The 19,970-nt window shown below is 52.0% G+C and overlaps 1 protein-coding gene across 6 annotated transcripts in view; it reads right to left on the bottom strand.

Moving 5' to 3' along the window:
* Positions 1 to 19,698, bottom strand: part of RNF220 (ring finger protein 220) — a 327,592-nt gene extending 307,894 nt beyond the window's left edge. The window contains exons 1-2 of one of the 6 annotated variants that reach the window (XM_075935811.2): positions 19,504 to 19,698; positions 12,854 to 13,593 (exon numbers count right to left, since the gene is read on the bottom strand). In XM_075935811.2, coding sequence (XP_075791926.2) covers positions 12,854 to 13,478 — 625 coding nt within the window. In that variant the 5' untranslated portion in view covers positions 13,479 to 13,593; positions 19,504 to 19,698. The remainder of the gene's footprint in view (positions 1 to 12,853; positions 13,594 to 19,503) is intronic. The other 5 variants (XM_075935812.2, XM_075935807.2, XM_075935809.2 and 2 more) reach the window with 5 other exon arrangements.
* Between the last annotated feature and the right edge of the window lie 272 nt (positions 19,699 to 19,970).

Below are 19,970 nucleotides of genomic sequence, written 5' to 3'. Positions count from 1 at the left end.
CCAGACATGGAATTTGGGGTCTTTTACAGTAAAAGCACAAATTCTCAAGAAACAGAGAGGCCCCGAAATGCTGCTCTGGAGACCCCTGAGTGAAGCACGCAACCCGCAGCCAACGGCGCATACGAGGGGGAAGGGGCTCTAAGGTGAATAAATCCCAAAGGATCGGAAAGTAGGATTAACTTTGTATAGAATGAAACATGCAGCAAAATCCCACACACGAAGGGGGCTGTCCCCAAAAGCGCGGTGGGGTGAAGGTTAAAATGAAGAACTGAATCCAGGGGACCACAGCAAACTAAAGTCACGTGGCCCTTTGGGGCAAGTCTATGCTACAGGAGAAAGGCAAACTAAGATACGCAACTCCAGCGACATGGATAGCGTAGCTAGAGTCGAGGTACCTTAGCTCGACTTACCACGGCGCTGCCACTGTGGGAGGTCGACAGGAGACTTCTCTTACTCCTCATGACCCGGACTGACAGGGAGTCATCGGCAGTCGATTTAGCAGGTCCTTACCAGACCCGCTAAATCAAACCCCGGGAGATGGATCTCTGCAGGGTGGATTTCTGGGTAAGTGCAGACAAGTCCTTACTCTCAGATGCTCACAGCGATGACGGTCTAACACACACAGAGATGTCGGCCAGTCACGCTCCCGGAGTGGAAGACACACACAAATAAAGCAGAGGCCGGTTTTGCAACCGAGTTTTTACTTGTCCATCAAAGAGTTAAATCCACCCGTCCTGCTCTGTTGGCTGGTAAATCCGCGCTCCTTGCTGATGAGGACGCACAAACGCCACGAGGCTGGGTCTGTCAGGAAGGAAACCAGCGCGTCCAGGGTTTTGTTGTGCTACAGACTTTTTTTGATTATTATTTTACTTTACAGTTCAGGAAGGAAGCTGGAGCCTGCGCTTCGACTCCAAGAATGCCGATTACTCATCCTGCCCTGCGTTAATCCTTCTCTCTCTCACTTTCATGCACCTCGCTCACGACTGTTCTTCTGTGTCTTCCCTGGCTGCTCTTGGGCCACCGTCTGCAACAGCTCGTCCAACTTCAAACAAGAACGATCGCCAGTCGCTCTTCAAAGTACATCTCCCGACGTGGCAGAGTAGTGCAGCAAGCCCTACTTCTCAGTGAGTAACTGGTTTGCCCCCACGGCCCCCGAGAGCCAGGGGCACCGTGAGCACGGGAACCCCGATTTTCCCAGTGTACGGGCAACACTTTCCCTGCCAGGCAGGAGCCAAGCGAGCAGCAGGCCTGCTCACTCACGCCAAGAATGCACTGGTCAGCGCGACGGGCAGGGTAGACGCATGCGATAAAACGACAGCTACTAATCGTGCATTTCCTGAGAGCGTGAGCAGCTCTTGGAGAATTGCCTCGCACGGGGGGGAGAAGGGCGGTGCTAGCAAAAACAAATCTTCCTCCAGAAGCCTGTCAGCCCTGGGGGGGCCAAGACAACAGCATGAGACTCCCTGGGATTTCCCTCGCGGATCCCGCACTGGTGCCCATGCCGCCAAGTCTGCACCCGTCAGTGGATTCAGACCCTCCCTTCACACTACGTCCTTCACCGGCCTTACAGCCCAGCATGCTTGCAACTTTGGGAGACGCCCACCCGTGCCATGGCAGGTGGGGGGGCCTTTGGGCGTTTCCAAACTGGGGGAACAAGGGAGCAGAACGGGTCTTCAGTGCATGGCTCCCGTTGACCCTGCGGGCCTGATCCTGACGGCACTGCCACTTGACCTACGCCAGCGGAACTCTGCTGATGCTACCTCTCAGGTGCACAAGCCCAAACCGTTCCTCTCCGCGCTGCGCCACGGCCTCCCCATTCACAGGTGGGAGGGCTCACTCTCACCGGGGGCAGGGGGAGGAGGAGGCATTGCTATTCGCTGAGGCAGCCGCGAGCAGCACTAACTCCCCTTGGCCTGTGTCCTGACCCCCGCCCCTTCGCTGGTGCACTCCTGTGTGTCGACATGGCCCCATCGACTCGGCTCAGAACCGGCCCTGTTATCCCAGCGCTGCCCTGGGATGCACAGACCTCTGCTCCCACATCTCATAAGAACGGCCATACTGGGTCAGACCAAAGGTCCATCTAGCCCAGTATCCTGTCGGCCGACAGTGGCCAGCACCAGGTGCCCCAGAGAGGGTGGACCGAAGACAACGATCAAGCGATTTGTCTCCTGCCATCCCTCTCCAGCCTCTGACAAACAGAGGCCAAGGACACCATTTTATCCCCTGGCTAATAGCCTTTTATGGACCTAACCTCCAGGAAATTATCTAGCATCTCTTTAAACTCTGTTATAGTCCTAGCCTTCACAGCCTCCTCTGGCAAGGAGTTCCACAGGTTGACTACACGCTGTGTGAAGAAGAACTTTCTTTTATTAGTTTTAAACCTGCTACCCATTCATTTCATTTGGTGTCCTCTAGTTCTTCTATTATGGGAACTAATAAATAACTTTTCTTTATCCACCCTCTCCACACCACTCATGATTTTATCTCGGCCCTCACCTGCCGCCCCCGCCCAACCCCCAGTAGCCTGCTCCGCGGGGGATGTCCCCACCTGTGCCAGCGTGGGCACCCCCTCTCCCCGATCTGTCAACACCCCTTTTGCTTTGTGGGACCTGCCGTCGCAAAGCCGGACTGCACCGTGACGGCCAGGGTGATACCGCCAGATTTACTGCCGGGCTCCCTGGGCGGCCGGTTAATTCCCCGCCCCTCGCAGCGGCGCTCAGAGCCTGCGTGCACAGGCCTCGGTGGAGGCAGCGAGGGGAATAAGAGGTGAAGGGCGCAGCCGTGGGGTGGGTGCCCGCATGGCCCATCCCCCCCCCCAAGCTCCTCTCCCATTCGTGGGGAGTCCCCCTGTAGGAACGTGCAGACCGGAAGGTGAGCCAGCCTGGGAACTGGGGCTCTCCGGCTCGCTACTGCCCCGGGCGCTTGGCCCCCAGCGGCATGGCAGGGGTGTGGCGCACCCTCCCTCTGCGGCAGTGGAGCACGGTCGGCACCACGCAGGACCAGGCCCCTGCAGGCGCCGGAGCAGGCTGGCGAAGAGCGGCCGGCCCGCACGGTGCGTCTCCAGCTGCCACGTGGCAGGGCCACTGTGACACGTCTGTCCCTCACCCCACCCCCGCCAGAACAGCCAGGAGGCCGGGCAGCGGGGGGCTGTGATGAGGGGGCTCAGCTCGCGGGGAGCCCTCTTCCCCGCTCACCGGCACACGCCCCACAATCTCTGCGCCAACTTGGATCCCCGAGAAAAGCATTCACCCGCTCCCCACCCCAGCCTCTGCGCAGAGAGTCCAGCAGGGAACACATGGGAGAGCTGCGGTTTTAAGCCCAGGCAGCTGGGGACAGGGGGTGTCTCAGCTCCGGGACCGCCCTCCCCCCCGGAATTTGCAGCGCTTCGGGTTCTGTTGCAAAGCCTCCATTCTCCAGTGGATTTGGGGCTTGTTCCTTGGCAGGCTTTGGCAGACTCCTCACGGGGAGTGTTTGTGCCCGGCTCGGGTGACAGCCCGGGCCCCAGAGACCTGGCCATGGAAACAGTACAGCAGCACGGCGAGGAGGCACGGTGTGCCAGAGATGGGAGACCCCCTCCCCCCGCTCAGTGGTCCACCCCCTGCGCCACGCAGCCGCCGCCCCAGCCCGCCGGCGGAGCCGTCCACACACACTGAAAGGCCTGGGCGGAGGAAGCGCCGTGTTCTCAGACTCCTCTGACGCCGGCGCTGCTCCCCAAAGAGCCTCGCCGCTGAGGGACTATCTTGGGGCTCCCCGTCGCGAGAGGAGTTGGCAGGTCCTCCCGGGGAGCCGTTTAAGGAGCATCGCTTTGGGGGAGCACGAGACACGGCGGGGTTACGTTTTGCTGAGCAGAATCCAAAGGACTCTGGCTGAAAATTCCAACGGGCTGAAACGTTTCCGCTCGGTTCCCGAGTTTCCCGAGCTGCATCTCATTCTATTGAGCAGACCTGCTGCAGCTGGGCGCGGATACGACAATGGGGCCCGTTCCCATAAACGCACGGTGTGCCCACTGATGGATGCCTGATCACCTTTTGCTTGATTCATCAAGCGAGAACTCGGAAGAGCACGTTCTGCCGCAGCCCGGCACACCTGTGAAACCACAGACTGAAATCAGAGGAGCGTGCGTACCCGCAGCATGGCGCTGGCAAGAAGCGTCATTCAGGAATAACTCAGCCAGCCAGCCTGCCCGTGGCTCCGCCGATCTAGAACTTTGGTTTTGGACTTCTGACAGGAACAAGTTCATAAGGACCTCTAATGCCACAAGCAGACAAACGGAGAATGCCTTTTGTGCCAGTGCAAAACCCTTGTATACGTTCTTCCAGTTTCCCTCCAAAAGAAACGTTTTTAGCGTCTTTATTTTCCCTCATAAAACGAACAGACACCGTAAAGCGAGCGCGCACAGGCAACCCACACGAACAAGGTATATTTGTGTACTGGAGGGAAGAGACGTTGGTCAGAAAGCAAATTTCCATTCTGAGTTTCCAGAAACACGCAACAGAAGGTGTTGAACTAGAAGTGAGTTTAATCGTGTCCTAAAATGATGAAAAATGCCTGGATGCTGTCCCCAAACGGAAATGTTGAATACTTCACCATAATGAAAGAGCTAAGAAACATGGAGCACAAGAGACCTGGCCCTGGAAATAGTACAGTGGCACGGAGAGGAGGCACGGTGTGCACATAGGTCACTAAATCTTTCTTGGGCCCTCTCTTTTCCAGCCCTGCTTTTCCCCTCTCTCGTAGCTCTGAGCTGCTGTGCAAAACGACTCCGTTACCCGATCTTTGGAGAATGACTGGTTTACAAAACCACACTCAGTGCTTTAAAGAGGAAAAGCAAAACCCCACCACCACCACACACTCAAGATGACAGGTGCAGATAGGACTTCAAGGATGAAACCCTGCACAGCCGGACACATTGAGTCCTTCCGGAGCTGGAAAACCCTACAGACGCCAACGACCCAGAGTCTCCTCTCAAACCAGTTTTGCACTTGTGTAAACCAAACTGTCCTTCGTGGCATCCCAAAAGACACCAGCGTAAGTAGATGGAGAACATCTGGTACTGCTGGACTGGGTCCTAATTAAGGACCGCACGATTTGACCCATTCAGCAACAAAATACGGCACCGTTCCGTAGAGGGTAGAAGGTAATCTAACTCATATCAGTAAGTTATTCCTGTAAGTTAACTGGAAAGCCTATAGATCACATGTTTATGTACACATGCATGATGTAGACGTACGTGCTTATTACATGTCCATAGCGCTAAACATACACACAGTGACAGATACACACAGAACGGGAGAGACAGATCAGACACATAAATCCAGAAAGAAAGATCCATGCCCTTTTCAGGGGGACGTTGCATAAAGAATTAATGTCCCAATTAGAAATATATTTTTAGAAAGAATTTCATTTCCTCTGCGCGGCAGCAAAATGTCCTCAAAAGTCCCCGAATCTGCCGTTGTCTCTTAAACAACAGAGAGTAGAAACATTCATAGGCTATCAAGAAAATCGACATTGAGGAAGACCGTGAGTGACATGAATTACTGAATAAAAATTGTTACCGCTCACTTTCAGCGTTTGTTGGTGCACAAGTATAAAAAGAAAACTTGGCCCTCAGTGTATACTTACAATCAGAAAACCTCCATCAAGACAGAGCAGTAGTATACTGATGGGTAGGATTCGTTCTCAGAACAGAAAAACTCATGCATACAGTGGTCTTTATGCAGATTAGGGTTAGTCAGTTATTGATCTTAATCAAGTGTTCTACAAGCACACACAGAATACATTTTATTCCTATAGATATTAACCAACTAAGGATGGAAGGTGGCTCGTAAAATCTATAATTCTACCATTTCTCAGCATCGGAAAGATGAACGAAGCAAGAAAAAAATTAATGTTGCTGTTCTGATGTGACGGGTCCAAAAGACATCAACTAGCCCACCAAGGGGTAACCCTCAGCTCAAAGATGGTCTCAGAAAATTTCCCTGGGAAGAGTTCCAGAAACTCCCAGATGTTAAATATACCTTATCCCTCGTATGTTTTTAACCATAAGGAGCAGGATCGGGCCCTTGCACTGCTGTGAGTCTGCATGTCTGAGAATTTCCTCTCCTTGCAAGACCGTTAATATCCAAGAAATGCCCAGGAAAGTTACTGAGACCAGTAAAGCTGAGAGAGAGAGAGAAATAAGGGAGGCAAAAATACGTATTTTCTCTTTTTTCGGTCCCTGGAGAATGTACCCATGTACCCGCAGAACGTAACCCTACTAATTCCTTAAGCTGGCTATGCAGGACAAGCAGGAAATGCCACTGCTCATTTCTAAATTTTGCAAGTTAGCAAATAAAATAGTAGAAAAATGTAACTATCAGGGACACTGGCTCATTAAATGTGCTTTGGTGCTTGCTTTTAATAACTGAAGTTTAACTGTAATGGCTAATGTTAGTAGCTAATATTCCAACTGCTCTGTATTAATATCACCACATAGTGCCTTTTGTCAGAGAATCTCAGCTGCTGAGAGGTAAGTAGGTATGTATTCTCCCCATTTCATAGATGGGAAAACTGAGGTGCAGAGATTTGCCCAAGATCTCTGCACATCTGGGGGCTTCTGACACCCAAATCCATGCTTTACCCTCAAGGTCAGCCTGCCCTGTCCCTTGTATAATTTTGTGAAAACAGTTAAATCAACCCAACTCAGCCTCTGATATCATATTTGCTGAGAAGCAGGATTTGGCCATTGGGGTTTTTTGTTGTTTTGTTTTTTTGGAGAAAAGTTTGGGTGGCCAATTGCCCAGTGAGATTCGCAGCTTGTCCGGTCGCAGTACAGTAAATACACATGCACACACAGACACACACAGCGCAAAAGAGAAGGATCGCTATTGACCGCATGCGTGCCCATTCCTGCAGATGTGGAGGGATAAATGTGTCATTTACATTTTGCTCAGCGCCCGTAGAGCCGCTGCCATAAACCCAGAAACCAGCCACCAGAAGTCCGAGAGGAAGCCGGGGGCACAAGGAATTGCTGGCATTTCTGAGAGTACGGGAAAGCTGGCTGGTTGGGGAACCATTTTGGAGGAGAAAACAGCCCTGGCCCTCCCACCCAAATGATCAATTAAAAGCCATCCTTCTGCCCAGCGCCAGGCGAAGACGGCCAAGGATGGCTGCCAGTAAAACGGTCACTTGGATCGGTTCTGCATGACAATTGATGGCAAGGGAAGGCGGGGAAGGGGGCCGAGTGCTGGAAGAGGCAGCAGGGTTAGTTTTCTCACCATGGTGATTAGACATTCCAAGTGCGCGAGATAGCCCTGGATAACAGAAAGAGAAATATAAACTGGAGACCGACAGATCCACGCCAGGCCAGATGGCCCTGCAGCCGGCAGGGGCTGCTCCCATCCAGCCCTTCTCCACTTTAGCTGTTCAAACATTTCTTTATCCCAACAAGACAATTAAACCAAACAGCATGAAAAGGAGTCTCAGCAACAGTTTGCCGAGGGCACAGAAAGGTTGTTGCCGAAAAAAAACAAAGAGGAGGTTGCTGTGTATTCCAGCCGCTCAAGCCGGGCCCGGCTCTGAGCTCCCTCCGACCAGGGTAAAATCTGGAGGAACTCCACTGAATTCACTGCTTTTTCACCGCGATAAAATGTGGCCTTCGGTGACTGTATTTCCTCACTACCTGTCTGTCCACCATATCGCTTGTTGCTCTCTCATCACACACACACACGAAATGCAATTGTTCCATTTGTTTGATTTTGATTTCTCGAGCGGTGCTGCTCATTCCCCAGTAAATATTCCATCCTCAAATCCACTGCTGTGCCATAGACTAATTAAAAAAAGGAGACACTCCCCCTCCACGCACACCCCTCCACAACACTCACCCACTAGCACAGGCCCTACCTGCCATGTCAACACAAACACAGCCATGCACATGCCTTAGGAGGGGAGATCGTATTGTGAGGCCTACAGGCCACAGCTGTTGCATTTTGTACAACTATTCAGAAATGAAAACTCTCCATCATGGCAATAATTCTCAGCACCTAAACAGGGATTTACATTTTCATGGCACTTGATAAATATTAAATCATTAGTTTAAAAAGCCAGAACTAACTGCACTTCAGAAACGCCAAAAATAAAACCCTAAATTGGAATGAGAATCTCTCCCCCTCCTCCCAGGCGCAAACCTAACCGCAGGGGGAGAAACGGGACGTTGGGAAAATTGACAGCCCCCCAATAATCAAACAGATTTTTTTTTTACATTTATTTTAAAGGTAGGAGTAAAAATAACATGAATAAATACCATCGCTACTTTGTCTGAATGTTGCTGGAGAGGAGCAGAGCTCTCCAAGTACTAGCAAATGAACTAATGAATTCTTAGAACAGCTTCAGCAGCTAGAATATTATCATGTTACAGATATGAAAACTGAGGCAAAAGTGACGTGACTTGCCAAAGATCATAAAGAGAGTCAGTGGCAGAGATGGAAGTAAAAAAAAAAAAAAAAACCACCTCGGTCTCCTGACTGGTGTTTTTTAACATTAGATCAGGCTTTTCCCGACACAGCAAAGGAAACACACAATAAAAAGTAAGCGAACAGTCACAGGAAAAACACTTTGCCGTCACAGTCGTGAAACGGGCCCTGTGGAGAGTCTGGACACGTCTCAAGGTGCGGGGGGAAAGTCACTTCTGGGGAGGTTCTACGGGAAGGCTGAAGAAGCACAAGAGCTCCGCACCGCAGACTCCGAGATCTCTGCCTCGCGAGCCAGGCGCCGGCGTGCAGGTTTCCTGCTGGCTTGTTCTGCCGGATGGTGGGGTACTGCCGTGGGGACTGTCTGCAGGGAGTGATCATGACAATTTTGAATTTTAAATCCCAAAATAAAACTGGGGATCATTTTCAGCAGGGGGCTGTAGATGTCTAGCACACCGGAGAGCACGACATTTGCGTCCACCGCTGCTGGAAAGCTACACTAACGAAGGCACGTTTATTTTCAAAGCCCCATGGAATGTGTTTGCCAGGGTCTGCAATGCGTGCTGTACACGCAGCACCTAAACCGTTCTATACACGTCATTATCTTTCCCGGCGAGCATCTAAACAGAACGGCCCCGTCCAGAGCATGTGTCTAAACAAACAGGAACGTCTCCTCCCTGGATGGAGCGTGTCTTTTCTATGCACGTCTGACGGCGCACACAGCCTCTCTCGGCATCCCGAGAGCAACATCCTACCATCACAGGCAACGTGCCCAAACACAAACCACTCTCGCAGATTTACAAAATGACCATTCATACAAACACACGCCATCCATGCCTTGGTAATTCATTAGCAGTCCGATGTGCGGCTGCCACAGACACACCACCTCCTGGCTTAAAAATAAAACAGTGGTACTCTAGGAGAACAACGTGGTCTCCCCCAGCCCCCAGGCATACATAAAGGGGCCGGATCCTGAACCTAGCGGTGTAATTAGAATGAGAACAAGGTCCCAAGAGTACACGTGTGTACAAACACACACAGCGTCTCTATCTGCGTATGGCTACAGCTGTGCATAGAGGGGGCTCTGTCTGCGCTATGCCACATTTATGGCGTGCCATACTTTCTGAGCTACAACCCATTTGCGGGGCGTTTAAAGCTTAGTGCACCCAAGTCTCTCTCTCTTTTTTTTTTTTTTAAATATAAAGGAAAACGACTAACTGTAAAGATGATTTTCTGAGAACAGTACAAAAATATTTAAAACCTCTGTTAAAATATTTGTTGTGCTGGGACACGAGGCCATGCCACGAAGCCGTTCACCCATCGCACAGTCTAATCCCTTTCAGGGTTTTGAAAAATACAAACAGGCAATTGGAGCCTGCAGTGCTGTGGAGCCTCTGCTGAATATGTAAAGACTTTGCTGATCTAATGAACCTTCATTACACTCGTCCGTACACTTGCGCCTGGAAGCTTGTGCACAAACCCTCTTTCCGGCAACAGGCCCGGCACTAGCGGGAAAAGAATCCTTCATTCCCAATGGGTTATGTATCCGTGTTCACACAAGAAACCCAAGAAACATCCGGAGAGTCACAGATGAGAAACGTTAAAGGCCCTGAAATGCATTTTTACAGACAACCATAAATAACCCTGCGAGTATCTGGGCACGTCTCAGCCCAACAGATTCCGCGGTGCTGTCTGTCAGCCACGTCACCCCTCATGTTTTCCCTTTCTAAAAACTGCCATAAGACGATAATGATGATGCATTTTTTTAAATCCTATCCCCACAGTAAAGAAAACCACCGTGTTATTGTTTTTAAGATTCTCAGACATCCATGCTCTTTGGTGCAGCATCTAAACACGACAGGAAGGAGGGAAGGTCAAATGTACCTTAAATTCTTCTAGTGCTTATTTTGTAACTTTAAGATGAATGAAACATGAATGGCTGTTGTGCTAATTATCAGAGAGGTAGCCGTGTTAGTCTGAAGCTGCAAAAACAATAAGTCCTGTGGCACCTTATAGACTAACAGATTTATTGGAGCATAATCTTTCGTGGGCAAAGACCCACTTCGTCAGATGCATTTTTTTTTGTTGTGCTAATACGCACCTAAAGGGTATGCAAGCAGCAACACAAACGGCTGTGCTAGCAATTAGGTCTAAAAACTGGGATGATACGGAAACAAATCATTTTTAACTCTTCCAGGTTTTAAGAAGTCACGGGAAACAAAAATAAAATCCGTTTTCTCTGGGAGATTCACCGATGAGATGGCTCCGTTCATTGTATTCAACGTGGATCACTTTTATCCAATTTCTTTTTCGCTTTTAAGAAAGGGGGTCAGGGGAGGGAGCTTTTCCTATGTTCCCAAGTTTGTTAAGCAACCTGCAAAGTTATTCTTTTTCCTCTCTCATTATCACGCCCCGTCTAATTGTTCCCAGTGGAGGGGTAGAAGCGAACGCATCACGGGTATTCTGCTAGCTGCCTTGCTCCTGTGTGAAGCATGTATTTTTTTTTTTTCAGGAGTCCCTCACCCACCAAGAACCCTCAGTTTTAGTGAAGACAAGATTTCTCCCTTCCACCCAGGAGCGTGTGCATGTGGCGGATGTTCTGTCCACCGCTGCGCTACGTGTGGTCTAATTCCTTTAACAGATTTACTCCTTTAAATCAGCTATCTGACAGGGCTTTGCTAGCAAGATTCACAGCAACTGATGCGCTTTAAATTCATTTAGCTAGCGCACCTGCTCTTTGCGCTGTTATCTCCCCGAGTATTCATTTGAGCAAGCTTCATTTCCACATCCAGGTTATGCCGATAAGGGGGAAGGAGCCATACAATATCAACACAGAATATCTTTGAACCTCGTGACCCCACATTCCCCTTCCAAAAAAAAAAAATATGTATGTTGAAGAAGCTCTATCCCCACCCACACACTTCCCCCCACGATGGTTGTCTCTCCGTAATAACAACCTTGATGAGGAGATACGGAACAAGGAAAGCCGTTCTCATGCACAGAAAGTAATATAGGTGGGAGGAAGAGATCACACTTGTGCTTGTGAGCGGCTGCAGACGTCTCTGCCTTTGGTGGGAATCGTCCCACGCTTGCAAACGCTGACATAAGACAGCCTTGTGCAGATTTCAACACCAAAGAGCAATGGATTTACAAGGCAGGGTGATTTGATGAGGACTTTTCTTGAAGAAGTACGCTAGGGTGAGGCAGATACCTTTTAGCTAGAAGTTAACACAGTGCCTAATTCAAGGAGACAGCCTGAGGAAGCAGTGCCGACAGGGGAGAGAGAGCCGCAATGTCTCTATTACTCTCTTCGGCATCATAAAGGGAAGAAGAAAAATGGTATCTGAAGGGGAGCGGGAAAGACAGGCTGCAGTTTTCTTTGCAAAAAAAAAAAAAAAAAAAAAACTACAAATTACAAAGAAGAAAATCCAGGCGAAGGTACAAAGGGGCCCGTATAAAACCAAATCCGTCCTGGCCGCTGAGCTAAGCGTTGATGTTTAAAAGAAATCACACCAGTTAAATGTGGCCACATCGAGTAGCTCTGAAGCAGGGGACCACAGGCCCCATTCTCTCGCGACCGCTCCCCCAAACGGGGTACCCTTACCGAATGCTTAAGCTTTTCATGCGAGGAGGGGAGCCTGCCCACCACTGGCAAAGACACTGGGGTGGGGGGGGAATGACAGAGGAATGGGGAGTTGTGACAACAGCGTACGTTGGACAGGTTTGCTTCAGTTCAATTGCCGGTCGGGGAAGGGGCCGATCGCCTTCCGATGGTCGTGCATAGAGGGGCCTGGCTGGGTCCCTTCCAGCACTTTAAGAGCGTAACCAGCCTCAGGCCTGCGGCCAAACGCTCGAGGGCCCAAATTACTGCGAGGAGAAATACGGCAGAAGGGAACTTTGTCCTGTTCTGGGGAGGCAGCCGAGGGTCAAGAACTGCACATGGGGGGCGGGGGGATTATGGAGGGGAGCCACGTGTCCAGTTTTAACTGATAAGTGCCCCGAAAAAAGTTCTAGCTGTATATCACAGATGCGCCCTTCTGTATACGCGCAAGCAGACACAGCCTCTCTCTCACACACTCTCACACACTCTCACACACACACACACACCCTGCTTTGTGGCACAGACATGTTTCCGGGTCGCTGCCCCCGTTCTAAGCAGAGAGAACAGCGTCTCTCCCGCAGGTGCATTTGAAAATGGGTTTCCTTCCAATATACCTTACCATGAAATCCATCAATGTCCATTTAAGAAAAACAAGGCACCAGTTTACCACTGCACGCGGCGCGAAGGGACGAGCACGGTGCCCATTCCTTCGGCAGGGCCGGCCGCACGCCAGGGCAGCCCGTGAGGGGCACGCGCCCACCCGGCACAGCGACGCAACACCGAGAGGGGTAACGGAGGTACTTACATCTGTCGTTTCGGTCCTCGGGACTGGACGAGGTCTCCCGGTCCGAAATGAGGCCAGAGACCGCAAAGATCTTTTTCCCCGTGTCATCGACTTTGAGGGAGCCCGGGGAGCTGGAAGGCAGCTGGGCTCCAAACTCATATTCCTTGCCATCGGCATCCGAGAAGCGCAGGTGGGGCGAGTCGGTGTCGTGGCAGTTCTTCAGGCGCTTGGCCGGCGTGAAGGCTGACTGGTAGCTCTCCCTGTCCTCCGTGGAGGCAAAGGGACGGAAAGCACCCACCCCGCTGTGGTTCAACATACTTATGGGCGTGCAGTCCAGGTTGGGGGGTGCAAACTGGGGGTGAAGGTGCAGCAAAGACGGGGGAAAGTCACGGTTGGCAAAGGCCCCTGGCACCCCGCCTTGCCGGTGATACATGGAGGCAAAAGTATATGAGCCATTGGTAAAGGGGATGTGCACATCCTTATCCACCGAGACCGGGACTCCGAAAGGTCTTGGCTGTTGGCAGGGGATGGAAGCGTCCCGGCTGGCTTCCGCCGTGGAGGCCAGGACCATCAGGGCCGGAGATGCCAGTGGGTTGGGAAGGTAGGATGAGTTTTCCATCTTGAAGGCGGCCCGGTGTAAGTCCATCGGCGTCTCTTTCCTCGGCAGGGTCACAAGGGGAACAGTCTTTCCTGGAAGGAAAGTCAAGCGAGGCCCGGGTCTGGAGCAGGCAGATCACTGGGGCATCGTCGCCGTCCCGAAGCTGCAGAGAAACAGAAGGGAAGAGAAAACACGAGCGGTGAGGTTTCCGCGCCGGCTTCTCCTGGAAACTCCACGCAGCGGGAAGGCCACACGCATTACAGCCCACCGGCCGGCAGCGCACCGAGCCGTCTCGTTCAGCCACAGCAACAGAAACCCGCTCTGGTCCACTCCAGACAAGGGAGGGCAAGCCCTACTGAACGCACGGGGATAAAAGACCTACGGGCGCTATAAATATCCCCACGTCAGTTATCTAGGTGTGGCTGAAAACGGAGATGTTCCCCCACTGAGCACTGCAATGCAATGCATATAAACCACATATTATCTACTGTACGGTGTGCCATGCACCCAAATAAACATGCATACAGTTGTTTGCACTGCCTATGGTGCACACGGAACGTGCAATTCGTGTATTTTTCCTCACACGTGATGTATGTGCAGGTACATGCCCATGTGCAAGAGTCGATGTTACATACTCGTGCAATATACACACACAGCACGCACACTTTCTTCTTCTTTTTTTTTTTTTTAAAGGAGCAGAGACTTCATCAATAAAATGCCTGGCGTCTCTGACAATATTTAAAATCGTAACGGGTGCCTCTGCCATGCGATCTCTGCAAACGTCTGCCTGTCGGGTCTGGGGCAGTGGAGAGCGGATCGGTAATTTTAGTTCCTAATGCACTCGCTCTTAAGTGGATTTGTAAACTGCTCTGTATCCCCCATTAACATTTAGAGGGAAATGTTAACAAAATTTCTGCCTTGCATTTTGCTCAGCCTCCCAGCTCAACCACATCCATTTGCCCAGCCACAAAGCCCTAGGAGCAAGAGGCAGGGAAAAAAGCCTCCCTTTTGTATCTCTCTGAGTTAGTCTGTTTTATTGGTTTGGTTTGGTTTGGTATGTCTTATCCCAATCGACCCCGGTGCCTTTTCTTCTCGGCTTCCGCTCCCGCCCATTCAGGCCCCAAGCCCTGTCTTACAATACAAGAACTATAACTTTGAAACAATAATCTAGCCTGCCAGAGCTCAAAGGGCTCAGAAAATCATATAATACTAAAAAGCTGTTACAAATTGTCTCTCTTAAATCCAAAGGGTCAAACATCTCAAATAAAACTTACTGAGAGACTGTCTTCCTAATGGAGTGCCTTTTGTATTCCGTCAATGAGGGAGCCTAGGTTAACAAACTGTATGAAATGCAGTCTGCGGTTTTAATGCAGTCAGTGATAACATTTCCTTTCTGCCATCCTGTACCCAAATGCTTCAGTGACTGTTATTAATTGTAAAGATGAGTGGACATCATCTCTCGACTTCCTCATTTGGCACCCGTCCTTACAGACATCATTGCTAAATTACCAGATTATGGATCTCACATTAACAGATTTGCTCTCTTCCAAATTTTAAATAACTTTCCTGTCAAGTTCTAGCCACAGAGAGGGAGAAGCCAAGGGCAGGCTGTTATAGCACAGAACGGCTGGACACACAGGTCACAAAATTGTAAATTTTGGGGTACTGAGTTTTTCTGTCGAGTTCTAGCCACAGAGAGGGAGAAACCAAGGGCAGGCGGTTATAGCACAGAACAGCTGGACACACAGGTCACAAAATTGTAAATTTTGGGGTACTGAGTTTTTTTCAGGCTGTTGTCAAATAATGAACTCACACATACAAATAAAAAAGCACTCACACAGAAATACGTAACAATTAATATGTAAGTCAGGCTAAGAAATCACTGGAAAATATGACTTTAAAAAAAAAGAAGAGAGCAGCACCATTCCTCTCCCCTCCCCCCTTTTGCCACTTTTTCTATTTTTACTTGTTCCATCACCTCACTACATTAAATGTATTTCATAAATTAGAACTCTGGCTACAACACTTGACATTCCTTATAGGATACTCTGAATCACTCCGGCCGCCTTATTCGTTTGCAAACTTCATTATGCCAGGAATAAATCAACACATTACAATATCTCACCCAGCCAAATTTAATTTTTTTTAAACTCCCACTTCCCTCTTCCCTCTCTGTCTCTCTCTCCCCCCCCAACCCCCATTAGCAACATGTACAGATGAGGCTGCGGCGGACCAGTCATTATGAAAATCTATAGTTAATACACTCCCAATGTCAAAATGTCATGGGTTTAAATACAGAACCCAAAATAAGAAAACTAACTGACCTTCTTAATTAAAAAAATATGGATTGTAGGATAATCAGCTTGATGGACCATTTGGGTGGCTGTAAGGTAGTAGGCACAAGGCAAAGTAAGTAACTGTTACTTTTCTGCCTCTATGCTGATTTTTTTTAATTTAGCACCCCGTGCAAATCCAGATTAAAATAACTCCAGCTATTGATCTGAGCAGTGGAATTGACATTAATTTTAGTTCACTTCTCACTTTGCAAAGGGATCAATAGGAAGTAATAACAGCTGACATCCCCACTGAAAGGAGGAAAAAAGACGGGCTGGAGACAGAAATCGAAAAGCAACCGAATAAATCAGCAGCTACTTTTCCACGGCATCAGACAAACTCCAAACAGATTGCAAAAAGTCTTTGTTGAATTAACTACACGAGGAGTGGAGGGAGTAGGGGGTAGGGAACAATCTATGAGGCTGCATAAGGCACCGAGGTAAGACCGACAGACCAAAAAACATTGTGATTTTAATTGCTTTTAAAGGACCACTCTGATATACGAAGATTTTTTAAAACGCCTTGTTTAAGGGGTGTATAAATTACCAACATATTATATGTTACTAATTGCTAGGTTAAAGATGCCAAAAGCGAGAGAAATTGAATCAACAGCCTTAACTTTGATCCATAAAAAAAAAAAAACACTTCGCACTAAGGAACAACTTTTTATCAGTAATCTCTGCCTCTAATTCGATTCCCCTGTTTCTAAGAGATCGTACGCGGGTTGGAATTAGGTAGAGAGAAAGACAGAGCCAAGTAAGCTAATCTAGGACGGGCTGGATTTAACAGGCAGCACAAATGTTGTGTGAGTGGAGAAAACGGAGCTGGCCGCTGTTCTACGTATAAACCCCTTTTTCCTAACCAGTCTGGAAAGCAAGACTAAAACCCGGGCATATCCTAAAGCGTGAAGCGGCTCAACCCACATCGCTTCTCTGCTCGGTTGAAAGAAAGCAAGCGCACCGCTTTGTTTATTACAACAGGTTGCATTTTTGTGCGCGCTCAGACATTTCCAAACGGCAGAAATGAAAAGAAAGGGACAAAGTCACAGTTTTCTCCTTCCACGAACAAACTTTTTCAAAAATGAATTAAGGCGCGATGTAAAAAAGCAAAGAAACTTCAGCAAAAAAAAAATAAAACAAAGAGGCAATCAGGACGGGTTTTGAAAAAATCGTAATATACATTTACATTCAACTCCCCCCCATAAATGTCAGGTCGGAATGTAGAAATGCGTCCGGCGTAGAAAAGCCAAAGATTATAAAACAAAATCCTGCCAGCTGTTCGGGGATTTCAGTGCGCAAATGGATTATATATTTGAACTACGCTGGATTTCCTCATTACACAAAAATCAAACAAATGCGAGCGAGAAAGGCAGCCCGGCGGGTTACGGAGCAAAGGGAAACCCGTTTATTTTTTAAAAGGTGCCGAAGATGCCGATTGCAGGCGCCCCGGGAAGAAGCCGGGTTAGAAGAGAACCCGAGAGGGCCCCGCCACGCCGAGCAGAGGAGGCCGGTCCAGCTGGCAATGGAAAGGGAATCGGGGCCATTTGAAAGCATCGGGGTAGGGACCAGAAATCGCCCCTGCGCTTCGCCCGGCCGCAGGGAGGACGCGGTAGCGGCCGGGGAGATTCTGGCCCGGATTTGGTTCTGCTGCAAACTTCTGGGCAAAATTTCGTCCCGCTCGCAAGGCTGCAAACGAGCCAGGCGGCCGCCGGACGAAGACGGGCGCCTGGGTTTGGGGCTGGGTTTGGGGGGTGGGTTTGGCCCGGTCGCGCCCTCTGGGGAAAATCCCCTTTCCCGATGTTGCAAAAGGAAACTGAAAGGGCCAAGCGGCCAGGGCGAAGCAGGCGCCCGCGGCTGGCAAGGGGGACAGTGAAGGAGGAGAAAGCGGCCAGCAAAGCAACCAGGACTTTCCATCCACCCCCGCTCCGACCCGACCGGCACCTCCTCCGGCTGCTCCTCCCGGCGCCCCAGGCCAAGTCGCGCTCCGCCGGACCGGGGCGGCTGCTGGTTTGGGGAGAGCTGGGTTTGCTCCAGATCCGCTCGCTGCACCCCCCCCCAGTCCCTGATTATTGTGAACTTCCAGCCTTTCCCCCACAGCCCCCCGGGGGCGGGGGGTGCCAGGGTTTGCAGGGGAAACAAAACCCCGCAGCGCGCACCGCCTGCGCTTTCGGCGGCTGCACATTAAACAGGTGTCTCCCCGCCCCCGCCTTCCCCGTTGGGGGCCGAGGGTTTTCAGGGAGCGACCCGGGGATTTCGTTTGCTCGGAAACCACCCACGGCCCCGCAATGCAACGCGGAAAGTAGCGGGAGAAATTCGCTTCCTTCCCCGGTTTCTCCGCCGCGACTTGCCGGGTTCTGGACGCGCGTTCAACGCGCCGACCCCAAACAATGCTCCGAAGTGGGGGAAAGCGGGGTCGGGGCACAAACCCAGGCCGGCTTTGCTCGCCTTTCTGCGGAGCAATGGCTCGCTCTCTCGGGGCGCGGGGCGCTTCCCCACCCGCGTCCGACAGCCCGGGGCGTGCGCCCTTTTCCGCGCAAAGCCCGAAAAGACCCGAAACAAAGCGCGTGAGACGCGAGGATGCCCAGCGCCGTTGGCGTTTCGTGCCCGGCACATTTCCTGGGGGGGACAAGCGCCCCACGCCGCTCGCTGCGGAGACGGTGCCTAATGGGTTCCTTGTGGCCAAGCAGATGGGTTTCCCGCATGGAGAGCCGAAGGTGAGGGCTGATTTTCCAGCTTCCAGCCCATCTACAGCCTGGCCCGCTGGCATTTGGGGGGGGGGGAGGGAAGGTTCCTACGCAGGAGGCAGACCGCGGGGTCTGTGGGCTGCCCCCGGGCAGGGCGCAGAAAGTTTCCTGCAGTAGCCGCGCGAAAAGAGGGCTCGATTCCTGTCGCGTCCCCTGGCCAAAGGGGGCCAGCCGGCCTTCGCCGTGCGCGCCCCGGATACCGCCGCGGCCCCGCTCCCCGCTTTGCTTTTCAAGCCTAAAGCGCCCAGGTCCCGCCCAGATCCACGAAGCGGGCTCGGCGCAGCTTTGGGGTGAAGGGTTCGGGACGGGAGAAGGGAGCTGCGCAAACTTCCCTCGGGCCCCCCAAGTGCGGGCGAGAGGCCAGGTGCAAAGTGCGCTCGGAACCCCGCGTCCCACGGCGGGCGGGCGGGGGACCGGCTGCTGCGGATCCGACCCGAAGTTCAGCCGGGCAGCGTGCGGGGGGCGCGCGGCGCGGAGCGGAGCGGAGCCTGCCTGGTTTCCTTTGCAAAAAAGAAGAAAAAGTTTTGTTCGGGGTTTTGTTTTGCAGCGCCCGGGACCATGGAAATCGCGGCTGCCCGGAGCGGATGCCGCCGGGCGAGCCTGGGGCCAGCGAGGGACTCACTCCCCCGGGGCAACAGCGAACTCCGCCAGGGGGTTCACACGGCGCTGCAACCCGGTTCGGCGTAAGCCGGAGCCGCGCCGTTTTCGGTCGCACTTGGAAAGCTGCTGCCCTGGCACCTGACTCCCCCTTGTGCCCCCTGGCTGGTCCGGCCGCGGACGGATGAGGCGCCGGGGGGGGGGGTCCTCTCTTTTCTGGTCGCATTTACCCCGTTATCATGATCCGCGCCCTGCCCCCTCCCGGCCCCACTGACCAGCTGCCTCGGCCCGAGGGTGCGGGGCCGCCGGGAGAACAGACCAAAATCCGACTTGCAAAGTTTGGCTCCTGCAAAGTTCGTCCCGGATCCTGCCTCCCCCGCTTCGCTCGCCAGTACTCACAGTGGAAACGCCTGGGGCGGGGGCGGCGGGGTCAGGCGCGGGGGAGCCGCAGCGGGGCGCGGGGCATGGGAAGTCCTGGGCGCTGGAGTCTCCCGCGGCGCGAGCGAAGGCGGGTGCTGCCTCGCCGGGCTGGCTCTAATCAGTGAATGAACCTCCACTCTCCGGGGGCTGGAGCCGCGCACACACACACACAGCCCGGCGGAGCACGAATACATTAGGGCACTGGGGGAGCATGGGAAATGGAGTCCGCAGCGCGGGGCCAGCCCGGCCCAGCCTCCCCACGGACCGCGCCCTGCGCACGCTTCAGCAGCGAGAGCTGGTGGAAGAGCCGCGTCTGCACCACGGGCCTGCGCCCCCCCCCCCCCCGGGCTGTGCCCACCAGCGCGCCCGGCCCTGCGGGTGGGTCGGTCTCCCACGCGCCACGTTCCGCGCCCGACAGTTGTGACTCCAGCCACAGAGCACCTGGC

This window comes from Pelodiscus sinensis, chromosome 9, assembly GCF_052426305.1.
Source record: "Pelodiscus sinensis isolate ZL-2025 chromosome 9, ASM5242630v1, whole genome shotgun sequence".
Classification (NCBI taxonomy): Eukaryota; Metazoa; Chordata; order Testudines; family Trionychidae; genus Pelodiscus; species Pelodiscus sinensis.
The sequence above is the reverse complement of the archived record's forward strand: the minus strand, read 5'-3'. Positions and strand labels throughout refer to the sequence as shown.